The 13,301-nt window shown below is 36.7% G+C and overlaps 1 protein-coding gene across 1 annotated transcript in view; it reads right to left on the minus strand.

Moving 5' to 3' along the window:
- The window catches only part of LOC124622752 (ras-specific guanine nucleotide-releasing factor 2-like), an 898,440-nt gene that overhangs the window by 646,057 nt on the left and 239,082 nt on the right, over positions 1–13,301 (minus strand). The window contains exon 8 of the mRNA XM_047148541.1: positions 12,508–12,614. Within this exon, the coding sequence (XP_047004497.1) occupies positions 12,508–12,614 (107 nt within the window). The remainder of the gene's footprint in view (positions 1–12,507; positions 12,615–13,301) is intronic.

A 13,301-nucleotide genomic window follows, 5' to 3' on the forward strand; every position in this document is an offset into this window, starting at 1 on the left:
CGTTCTTGATGAGACATGCTTCATACGATAACTATCAATTGCTATGGCGCCTTGCTAGGTCGTAGCCATTGACTTAGGTGAAGGCTATTCTAACTATCTTCTCTGCAAATAAAAGAGGCTTCGTCAGTGTTGCATCGCTAGCTAAGTCGTCTGTACAACTGGGGCGAGTGCTAGTAAGTCTCTCGAGACCTGCCGTGTGGTGGCGCTCGGTCTGCGATCACTGACAGTGGCGACACGCGGGTCCGACATGTACTAATGGACCGCGGCCGATTTAAAGCTACCACCTAGCAAGTGTGGTGTCTGGCGGTGACACCACAAAGTTCACTTCCATATTCTTCATCTTTTCGGTATATTAGCAGTTATTCTATTTTATTCTTCAGGCCTCTTATATTCTGATGAACTATGGACAAAGTATGAGACTTATTCGCCATTGAATATGTACGTATGTTAGGAGTAGTTTTTCTCAGTACACTAGTTAGTTCTGCTTGGGACACACGAGAGAGATTTTCACATGGTTTTGACAACTTTTCCCTCATGTGAATCACTATAAGAAAACGCTTAGTTATCTTTCTGTTGTGTATGGGACAGCTACGTCTTCTGCTACAGTTGCTGGTTCTGCTACTGATGGTACTGCTGGTTTTTTCCCCTATCTGGAGACGGTGTTGTTTTTGCTGCTGGTGACATCAGTCCCACACACGTTATTATGCTATTTTTACCTCTGCTTTCAATAATTTCATTTACAATTTCATGTATAAATTTCTTCCTTCATAATTCAGATGTATTCTGTGCCTAATATGCTGGCATCTTCCAGTTTGTTGCCTACATTGAGGAAGCTGTGCTTTCTGAACAAAGAACTTATATGTTTTATTTTAATATTACTTTTCTGTACTTCTTTGTTCGCACATGAGTGATGCATAAGTTACATCTATGTGGTAATGTTGCAAAAACTGCATTATGTTTTTTATTATGTTATATGAACTTATTTAGTTCTGATAGTCAGTTATTTGCTTTGTTTTTTGTAACTTCATTTGCCCCTGCAATACACACTACATAATCATTTTTTGTTGACATTTTGTCATGCAGATTGACACTAATAATACTTTTCACTGTTGCTCCTGGCTTAACAATACCTGTTGCATAGCATTTCCTGTTTTCTTTGAAAAGTCTTTTCATGTTTCTACCACGGCTGTCTGTTAAAATTAACACACTACTTTCATACTTGTGATGATGTACATTTTGGTTGACAGTGTCTTCCACATTAGTTTCATTATTATGTGCAATGGGCAGTATGTGGAGTTTCTCACCATGACTGTCTTTCCCAATGCTAAATTTAGACCTTGTTTCACCATTCTGTCAACACAATTTGTTAGAAACTTCATTTTCAGTTACTGGTATTGATTCAGTCTCTTCACTCACAGAAAGAACTTCTAATTTGTTTTTAACCACCAGTTGTTCAATGTGTTCACTTTCTGGTGATTTTTTTGTGTTCAAACTTCTGTTTTTATAAGAAATTTTAGTCCACTGCGAGTTTTTAGGTGAAAAAAACTGGATTTTTGTTTGCCTAATGGCTCATTCACTTCTTTTTGAGGTTTAAATGTGCCACCACTTAGTGTGCTAATGATTAACTGAAGGCTAGAAACATGCTTGTTTAACTTCATGATTTCATTCTTACAATTTGCACAGTCTTTACTTTGATAATATTTTTGTTTTTTGCAAGAATACTATACACTTGCACACACAACACTGCCAGTTTAGCTGAATACCTTTTCTGCTAATTTGCGTATGCTACATTTTGCCTAGCAGTGCACTGATTTCTTAATACAATGAATGTATTGCATGCCTAACAGCTGGTTTTTGTTAATGTGTACTTTCACACATTCCATATCTCTGCTGAAGGATTTTCCTTCATAATTAGGTGTATGGGACATAGTGAATGAAAGAGTGCAAGCACACACACACACACACACACACACACACACACACACACACAAACACACACACACACACACACACACACACACACACACACAGAGAGAGAGAGAGAGAGAGAGAGAGAGAGAGAGAGATTGTTTTACTTCAATGCTACCTGGGATGAGTAATTGTGTTCGGGAGAGAGGGTGGAGTGACACAAGGGTGGAAGGCTGTAGTGTGGACTGTGATAGATGGAGCCAACTGCACTGTGTTCTTCAGTAAAGTATCTTTTCTTCTCTCGTACATTCTGTTTGTCCATAATTTCATTCCAGCCTCATGCATCCAAACCTTGTCACATACATCAACAATGACATCTGGGGGTACACCAGAAGGTTTCTGCATTGTTTTGTGCTTGAAAATGATCACTGGGTTAAATTTAGTACCATCAGCACAACACGGAAGTACAAAAGTGTAGTGCATTTTTTCATGTCCACTTGTTTTTATTGTTACAGTTTTAGCATCTTTCGTGGCAACAGTCCTGTTACGTGTCACATGAAATGTCACAGGAGTTTCGTCCGTATTCTTTACTTCGTTTAGTTCTACACTGGTTTTCTTTTGATGTTGAATAATAAAGCAATGGAAAATTATATCTTCTCTTCATACTCTTGTGGCATTTTCTGAGATACTTTGGTTTTGGTTTGCACAAAAAGTCCATGATGCTTCATAGGCCTGTAGCACAAACCAACTCCATCCTTAGAGTCTGTTAAGTTCCACTGTAGTGCTAGCTTACGAGCATGTATTTGAATCATTTTTGTATTAATTCCAATGGCATTTTGATTGTGTCCTCTAATCCATTTCAATACATCATCTTCTAGTTTTGGCGATTTTACATTCAGTCCTATTTGGACATTTAATCTTCCTAATTTTTTTCAGTTCTTTTTTACTAGACCGTCAATTGTGAATGTTTTTTTCTGTTGGTGGAGGGCTGAAATGCAGATCAGCAGCTCTGTTTCAATGTTCTTCTGCATATGCTATTACTTTCAATTTAGACCCTGCATGATACAAATACCTTTCATTTTTTTTACATTACGGAACCAGCTACTAATAAAAGTATTGTACTATTACTGATAACATAAATCACTTTCGATTCAAGTTCACTGGCACCATAGACTGCAATAGCACATCACAGGCCGGATAGTGTTCTGGGTTTCTGATTGTGGGTCAGGAGGGAGACAAGTGTTAGCAAGCTTGTGAATCCCTACAATCATGTTCGTCGCATCGGTGCACTGCTGACACCAGTTGAATCCATTGTTGCCAGATAGAGATAGGTTTCCCTCAACATCGCATATATGGCCATTTTTAAGAATGGTGGGAATTTTAAATCAAACATTGGACAAATTTATATTATTTTGAGTATAAGACGCACCTGAGTTTTGAAGGCAATTGTTTCAAGAAAAAAGTGTATCTTGTAGTCCATAAAATATGGTAATTGGACATGCAGAAGTCAACAATCAACAGAGCAGTTCAACAAAGCTTGAAGCAAATCAAATGACAACTTCAAGAAAATTTCTGATTAGGCTTTCATATCTTGTATGGAGTAACTATTTGAATGCAATTTTTGAACTGACAGTATTGACCTCTAACATTACTCATAAATTTTTCCTGATGATTATGGGAGGCAAATTCAGTCAGAATTCGACTGTATTTCATTAAAGAGGTCATTACTGAGGCACAATTAATTAATTAATTAGTGTAAAGAAAACTTATGTTAAAGTGAGATGTTCCACATCATTACAAAATATTGTATTCATGATCTATGGAACAAGGATTAATGTATGTATGTATGTATGCATGTATGTATGTGTGTATGTATGTATGTATGCAAACATTGCAGGAAGAATTTTACTGAATGACCTGAGTGGCTATCATTTCTAGCAGAGAATAAAATATTTGCAATTTTGGATTTTTATAAACCAGCAGCTTTTTTTGTTCACAAATTCAATTTGCATTCTCTGATTTATCTCTATTGCTGAGGAAATATGTCACTCACAAAAATTTTCTGGTACTTAATTTTGTGCAAAACAAACGTTACATGAAATGTAGTCACATTGTGAATACGGACAACCATCAGCTGCATAATGGAATGGCTAGCAAACCCGGACTTCCCACTTATCATGAGTATTCGGCTGACAATTAGGCTATCCGAGCATACCACAATGGCCAGACAAAAACTTACATATGTCATCAACCATGTATCTACAACCTGCATTCGTACATCCATGCCAATTTAAAGGGCACCTGCTGGATATCTGAATGTTTTCTTGAGACATATTGAACCACTCTTGTCGTACCTGTCTAGAAAAACTAAATCATTCACCATAACGGCCAACTTTAATGTGGCATTTTTAACAGAAAATAGTAGCAGGACAGATATTGAACACCTGATGTTCTCTTACAGCTTAGTATCAGCGGTAGCTTAGTCCATCTTGTCACAGCCAATTCTAATATGTTAACAGATACACTATGTGATCGAGAGTACCCAGACACCCCCAAAAACGAACATTTTTCATATTAGGGGTATTGTGCTGCCACCTATTGCCAGGTATTCCATATCAGCGACCTCAGTAATCATTAGACATTGTGAGAGAGAAGAATGGGACATTCTGCGGAACTCACGGACTTCGAACGTGGTCAGGTGATTGGGTGGCACTTGTGTCATACGTCTGTTTGCGAGATTTCCACATTCCTAAATGTCCCTAGGTCCTCTGTTTCTGATGTGATAATGAAATGGAAATGTGAAGGGACATGTACTGCACAAAACCATACAGGCTGACCTCGTCTGTTTACTGACAGAGACTGCCAACAGTTGAAGAGGGTGCAGCACTCCATGAAGAATGGGCTGCCATTCCCCAAGAAACCTTCCAGCACCTGACTGAACGTATGCCTGTGAGAGTGGAAACTGTCATCAATGCTAAGGGTGGGCTAACACCATATTGAATTCTAGCATTACTGGTGGAGGGCACCACAAACTTGTAAGTCATTTGCAGCCAGGTGTCCGTATACTTTTGATCACATAGTGTACCATATCTATAGCTACAGATGCATATATTAATTTAACTGTGAAAAATATTATAAATGACCTCTCTGATCATGATGGACAATTCCGCATCATAAAGCAAATAAATATACAACGAAAAGTACATGTCATTTGGAAAATCATTAGGACTGTAAACAAACACACCAGGGAAACTTGAAACATCAACTACAGCATGTGGACTGGTCTCCTCTATATGTTGCTGTTGATATAAACTCCAAATTTAATACATTTATCAATGATGTTAGAAGTTGGGGAAAAATTTCCTAAAAAGTTAGTGAAGGAAAATGTTCAAATAAGGTCACAGTCCTTGGATTACTAAGGCATCAAAATATGTTGTAGAACAAGAAGGGAGCTTTATGCAGCAGCCAAGAGATCAAATGATCTGAATAAGATTAGACATTACAAATTGTACAGTAAAATTCTTAAAAAAAAACCATAAAGGCATCAAAGAAGATGTTCTTGAAGTCAGAAAATGATAATTCAAGCAATAAAGTAAAAACTACCTGGAATTTTGTAAAGAAGGAAACAGGGAAAAGTGCATTTTGCAGTGAAAATATGTAAGTAAAAAATGAGGATCATTTTGTTAGTGATCCAAAAACAGATGCTGATATAGTCAAAAAATATTTCTTAACAGTAACAGAACAAATAGGATTGCAAGGCTCCCCAAACCAAGCCATGAATTTTCTGCAAGCCAGTGAACCTAGCATAGTACAAATAAATAGCAGTCATTATTATGGGTTTTGAATAAGTCATTAAATCTTTGAAAAGTAAAATCACTACTGGAATTGGCAACACATCTAGCATATCATTAAAATACTGCTACAGCCATATATGTTAAAATCCTTTGCCACATTTTCAATGCATCAACTAAGCAAAGACCAGATCCTGAAAGGCTAAGTATGCAGTTGCGAAACCTCGGTATAAGAGGGGGAAATAATGCAGACACCGAAAACTATCAGCCAGTCTCACTACTAACAATTTTTTCCAAAGTTTTAGGGAAACTAGAGCATGCTAGGATTGTGAAGCACCTCAGTGAGCATAAATATCATCAGCAAAAGTCAGTTAGGATTTCAGAAGAGATTATCAACGGAAGATGCAATTTTCGTATTTGCCTCCAGTGTTTTGAGGTCCACCAACAAAAAGATGAAGATGGTTAGAATATTCTGTGACCTATCAAAAGTGTTTGACTTTCTTAGTCACCAAATACTTTTACACAAAGCTACATATCTAAGTATTACTGGTGCAGCATGGAAGTGGCTCGATTCATAGCCTCAAAATAGAGAAGATGTACTGGATAGATGAGAAGGTGTCTCAGCATCATCAGAATGGAGTGCCATCTCATATGGAGAGCCTCGGGGCTCCATTCTGGGCCCCATACTTTTTATTATTTTTATTAATGATGTACCTCTTTTTACAGAGAATTGTAAATTCATCATCTTTGCTGATGACATTATGCAGCTTATTGATGTTTCAATACACAAACTTGAGGTGTTAGCTAATAAGGTTTTTGGGGATACTGTGAACTGGATTAATGTAAATAATTGTGCCTTAACAACAGTAAACAAACTATACTCAATTTCACATAAACTCTGAAGGTAAATAAACAGGTCAAATGCTTGGTGACCAGCAGAGTGCTAAGGTGGACAGTTCAAAATACGTGGGCTTGTAAATACTGACAGCAAATGAAACTGGTCAAACAACATCCTGGATCTGAACTTCCAGCATGCTAGAGTAGCTGCGGGTCAGCAACTCCTGTTAATTTGTAGAACGAAAAACCAGTCCGAAGTTGCAAATTTTACTTTTTTATTCATTTGATGGTTAGTTTTGGGCCAAGATCAATTTTCAAGTCATTGTAACATAGTTGATGATTTGAGAAATATGGAAACCATTAAATCAGCATATTATGGTTATTTTCATGCCATATGACACATGGACTCGTATGTTGGGGAAATCCGCCACTTGCTAAAAAACTGCTACAAAAGAGCCATAAGAATGATGGGTGGAGTCCATCCTAGAGCCACAAACAGAAATGTTTTTAAGAAACTTGAAATCGACACACCCACTCCACAATATATATTCTCCCTGGTGTGTTTCATATGGAAAACAAGCCCCTTTTCAAAACTGCTAGTGTGTAATGGTGCAGTTTTCACAGCAGCATTTCACTTTATTCATTCAACTGTCTTTGTTTTATTTCCTCAACGTTTATCTTATAACTTTTAGGACATTCTCTATTTTGCTCAAATGGCCGCGCGTACCGTATGCCAGAGTGAATATACCGAAATGAAACTCAGTGAAATACAAGTTATTAATTTTGAATATTCATTTTTACTTACAAATTTTCACATTAAATGTTGAAAGTGCCCCCCTGTTGCTGAATACACAATTCAATTCGTCTAATCATGTTTCCAAACACAAGCTGTCACATTTCTTCTGTAACAGAAGCAGTGAAAGTGGATATTGCAGTTTTCAATTCATTGATGGATTTTGGATGGGTTTTATAGATAGTTGCTTTCGCTGCATCCCAGAAGAAAAAGTCAGGCGGTGTTACATCAGGTGATTGTGGAGGACAAAGTCCCTGTGAAATTATGCAATCACCAAAAACATAAGCAAGCAGTGACATTGAAACGCAAATTGCATCAATCATCTTGTTGAAAATAACCGTTCAGCATTTCACTAAACACAACTTCTCCTATGAATGGGTACAGAATATCACTGCAGCATTGTTGTGCGTTTATTGTTTTGTTGAGAAATATGGGACCCACAATCCGACTTCTAGAAATTGCAATCCAAACTCCTATTTTCACAGAATGAAGTGGTTCCTCATGAATACACAATGGATTGGTGGTACTCTACATACAAGAATTTTGTGAGTTCATGTACCCGGATAAATGACACCACACCTCATCAGTGAAAAACGTTTCATTAAGAATACCCTTTCCATTTTGTTGAACGAAATTTTTGAACCACTGACTATAATGCAGTCTCTTGCAATGATCAGTATTTTTCAGTTCTTGCATAACTACGACTTTTTATGGGAAAAGTTCTAATTTGGGCTGTGTGGACTGTTCCGAAACTAGCGTCGATTTCCTGGGCAAGTTTTCTTACTGACTTGTTCGGACTCTTGGACATTTTATCAGAAATATCGAGTAGTTTATCCTCAGACAAAATGCTAGGATGACCACTTCTCGGTGCATCTGTCACTGAACCTGTACTTCGAAATTTGTTAATCAAATCTTGCACAGTGTCGCAATGTGGGAGTATTGTCTCCGAGAAAACTGAATGAAATGTCTGACAAACTGGAACTGTGTATTTACCACCAGCCTTGAACACTTGTTTGACTAAAACCACATGTTCTTCAATGATTAACACTTTAACAGTGACAAAAATGAAACAAATGAACAAAGGATCTAAACATAAACGTTCACGTCAACACATAATGACACACACCAACAATACTACTGACACTGGCTGAGATAAGCAAAACAGTGGAATGTTGGGAGAGTCCACTAGAAGGAAAGTAACCCGGGCAGGCGAACAATCATATGGCGGCTAACAATCATATGGCACTGTGGAGAGACTTTTTGAACACCCCATATATACATAGTCTTGTTTGTTTGCTTGTTTTGTTTTATTTGGCCTCCAGCGTTTGTACTCTATTTAGCCATACATGTTTACACAGGAAACATAATTGTACAAAGAAAACAAAAAAAATGCATATTTACAGAGTGGACATCTCAAGCTTTTACTTCAACAGATGTTTAACAAATAGAGTAATAAGTAAAGTAGACATATTTATGTAATTAATTCACAATACTTCTTAAATTTACTAATAACTGATACAGATAAATGAAAATATAAATCCTAGAGATTTTTCCCCATATTCATAAGAAAATGGACAACTGCTTTATACAGACAAATGTCTTTGGATACCAAAGGAGAAGATGTTGGTTGAGGGAGACAGTAACCCATACTCATCAAAGTCCTCAGAAATTTTGATGGTTCATTGTCAAATTTGGAACACAAAAACAAAATATGGTTTACATCAGCTTCTGATCTTGAATCACCTCCCATAGATCCGTCCAAATGAGTCTTGTGACATAATATAGGGTGTGTAAAAACCATGTATACAAAATTTTAGGGAAGATAAAAAGAAATACTTATTTATGTGACAAAAATGTTACAAGAGCACTGTTACCTCACTAGGAGTACATGAAGATTTTGTTGCTAGTGATGCTTAGTGACAGTGTTCAACTTGCTATGTGATGAATACTGTTTTGGAGAAGCTGATGAACTCCTATGTATTTTCTTGTGAGGAGAGATGAACTGTTTAGGGTAGGAGACACCAATTGACAGTCCAGAAAGTCACATTGTTCATTTGGCTGAAGCTGTAGCCAATATTTGTGAAGCACCTGGTTGTTTTCAGTTTGTTTGACAATTATTAGGGTGCAGATGCAGCTGTGCATTATGTAAGTGGACAACATTCTCAGCAGCATTTTAAGAATAATGTTCATTACACAACAGTTTCAACACCATCTCTCAACACCACTAGCAGCAAAACTTTCATGGGTTTTCAGCAGAAAAATGGTGTCACTTTGACTTTTTGTCAAAAATTGTTTTTGCATCTCCTCTGAACACTAAATTTTGAATACATAATCTTTTTGTACCATGTATGCACATACTAACATTATAAATGCAAAAGTAACTCTGCCTGTTGCACTTTCATGATCGCTGAACCGATTTTGATTAAATTTGTTATGAAAATAGTTGGAACATTGAGGAAGGACATAGGCTAGTGTGTAGTATAAATATTTATTGATCTGAAGACTATAACATAAAATATGGAACAATAATTACTCTTTGAAAATGCAGTTTATACTTTGACTTCTGAACTTCATCATATTTGCAGATATGCTTTTATTGTTTGATGTGGTTCTGTATAATATAGTTCAATGTAATGAATACACTACTTATATGATCCCTGATGCATGTGATCCATACCTCTAATATCAGTTTCAAGCCCAACGCATTTTAGTTGCTGCGAGTCAAGCATCTCTTATAGCCTCTGAGATGCCTGAAGACTTACAACAATGACGTCCTTTCAAGGGGGTATGACAAATGGAGAGTGCTTTTACATGAAAAATGTATCAGAAGCTTTTAGTGGTGCTGCACTTGATTATGTCACACAAGTGCAGCTGCAGATAACAAGCAAAAATGTGAGTGCAGCTGACATGATGGGACATTCAAACATTACATAATAGACGCTATACTGAACTACTATTTATTTTCATTCTTCACCAGTTATACACTATCCAATAATTTTAGAAAGTGAACATTTTATTTTAGTACTAACACCATCAGTCATCTTGACAAAACTATTCATAAGCATCAACAGCTCATGGTCTTTTGGAAAGCATTGCTGACCCTAGATCATGGGGTAGTGGGTTCGATATCCAGCTGGGTCAAATTTCCTCCATTCAGAATTGTGTGTGTGTGTGTGTGTGTGTGTGTGTGTGTGTGTGTGTGTGTGTTGTCCTTATCATTTTATCATAATCGACGGATAATTTGCCGAATAGGTGCCAAATAAAAAGACTTAAGTGGCCGAACACCCCAAACTGGGTCTTCTGCTCTGTGACTCAGAGGGTTTTTCTAATGTTGTGACAGAAGAAGAAACAGGAGGCAACAGGGAAGGGTTAGGGGTCCGATACTAGAATCAGAATTTAAAAGAGCTTTGGATACAAGGTCAAATAAGACAGAAGAGAAATAAGACAGAAGAGATATAAAACATTCGATCAGAATTTCTAAAATCGTTGGGGGAAGTGGCAACAAAATGACTATTTATGTTGGTGTGCAGAATGTACAAGACTGGCGATATACCATCAGACTTTCGGAAAAACATCATTCTCACAGCTCCGAAGATTGTAGCGGCCGACAAGTATCAGAATTATTGCACAATCAGCTTAAAAGCCCATACACCCAAGTTACCAACAAGAATAATATACAGAAGATTGTAAAAGTAAATTGAAGATCTGTTAAATGATGGTCAGTTTGGCTTTAGGAAAGGGATAGGCACCAGAGAGGCAATTCTGACAATGCAGTTGATAATGGAAGTAAGGATTAGAATTCAAGGTGAAAGGATACCAATGATAATATTTGTTGATAACATTGCTATCCTCAGTGAAAGTGAAGAAGAATTACAGGATCTGGTGAATGGAATGAACAGTCTAATGAGTGCAGGATATGGACTGAGAGTATATCAAATACAGACAAAAGTAATAAAAAGTAGCAGAAATGAGAACAGCAACAAACTTAACATGAAGTAGATGAAGTTAGGGATATCTGCTACCTATGTTGAAAATAACCCTGCAGCAAAATAGCACACGACGGACAGAATGAGGAGGATGTCAAAAGCAGACTAGCACTGGCAAAAAGGGCATTCCTGGTCAAGAGAAGTCTATTAGTATCAAACATATGTCTCGATTTGAGGGACTGTACATTTGGAACACAGCATTGTATGGTAGTGGAACATGGATAGTGGTAAAACTGGAACGGAAGAGAACTGAAGTATTTGAGATCTGGTGCTACAGAAGAATGCTGAAAATTAGGTGGATTGATGAAGTAACGAATAAGGAGGTTCTCCGCAGAATCAGAAAGGAAAGATATATATGGAAAACACTGACAAGAAGAAGGAACAAGATAACAGGGCATGTGTTAAGACATCAGAGTATAGCTTCTATGGTGCTAGAAGGAGTTGTAGAGGATAACCACTGTCAAGAAGACAGAGATTGGAATACCTTCAACAAATAATTGAGGATGTAGGCTGCAAGTGCTACACTGAGAAGAAAAGGTGAGCACAGGAGAGGAATTTGTTGTGGGCCGCATCAAATTAAACTATTCAGAAGACTGATTGAAAAGAAAAGAAAGAAAAGAAAAATTGCTTTATATTCTACATTAAAATATAGGAGAGGAAGGCAAGGGAATAACAACTAGAAATGATCCCTGACCAGTAAAGAACTTCGGTATTCAAAAACATACAGATTTTCAATTGTTTATTAATATCCTTTTCATTCTAAAAGCAACAACAGTGACACATCATTCATCTCGTGTTATTTCTTTTGCTTGTATTGTTATTTCCATGAAAATCTTAAAAGAAACTGTGAAGTCTTGAAAATATTACAGACTGTTTGCTAGCCTACATCTGAGAACCAGTAACACACTGCTATCTTCTTCACTATCATAACTTCACTCACCATAACTGGCCTACTATCAGAAGATGCAATACAAACATCCCATAACATTTTATTTACTATGCTTGCAATTTGTTTCCCACTGCCTACTGATTTGACCGAACACAACAAAATATTAAACATAAGTCTCCTCCATGATATTTTTCCTTTTCGGTCTTTAACATATGAACATGACAAACAGATACTGTGGGGCAACTGTCAGAAAACAAGACTAGTTATATGTGTCTCACAATACCAGTAAGCAAAAATACATACCATCATCATCATTTGCACCATGTTCACTGGGATCTTCAATAAGGATTGCATCTGCCAGAGGAATTTTTCCAATTTCTGGAACAAGATGTAACCGCCCACCTGATGTCCTGTAACAATAATTTATTATGAAAACTATTAGTATTCGTCATTGTGCACAATGACACATTCTTTAAAATACAAGAATGGAAAAAGTAATCATATTTTACTACAGATAATAAACTTAACAACGTTATACAAAAGAGGTACTGGTATTTCAATAACAGATAGCTTCAGCACAACTAGTTACATTCTCCCAGAGGGATCAGACAGGGTAACTGGAAATGATTTGAGAAGTTTTCACTTTGATTTGACGTAATTACTGACTTGCAAAATTTAAACAACCTACTTTTGTAATTTTAAGACATAATAGGTCTGAAATACAAACTCTACACTTGTGTTCATCAGTCTATAGATTATAACTGACATCATAATAAGTTTACATTTACACTATGTGCTCCCATTTTTAAGTCGGGGTTAAATGAACACTGCTATCTCAAAGTGTGGTTTGGGTATGGACTTTCCAGCTGCGATAACTTTAAACCAACATTGTTTAGCAAGTTATGGATGTTTTCCTGAATAATAATAACAGAGTTTACAATTGTCCCAACCAATATGTATTATAAATTCCAAAATGTGCAATTTTTGAAAGTAATTTATTAAATATTTCAATGTAAGCTATATTTGATAGTAATTCATCAAATAATATTGAAACCGGGGTAATAATATACTTCTTGTCAGCACACATAAATAGAACA

Source organism: Schistocerca americana, chromosome 7, assembly GCF_021461395.2.
Source record: "Schistocerca americana isolate TAMUIC-IGC-003095 chromosome 7, iqSchAmer2.1, whole genome shotgun sequence".
NCBI lineage: Eukaryota > Metazoa > Arthropoda > Insecta > Orthoptera > Acrididae > Schistocerca > Schistocerca americana.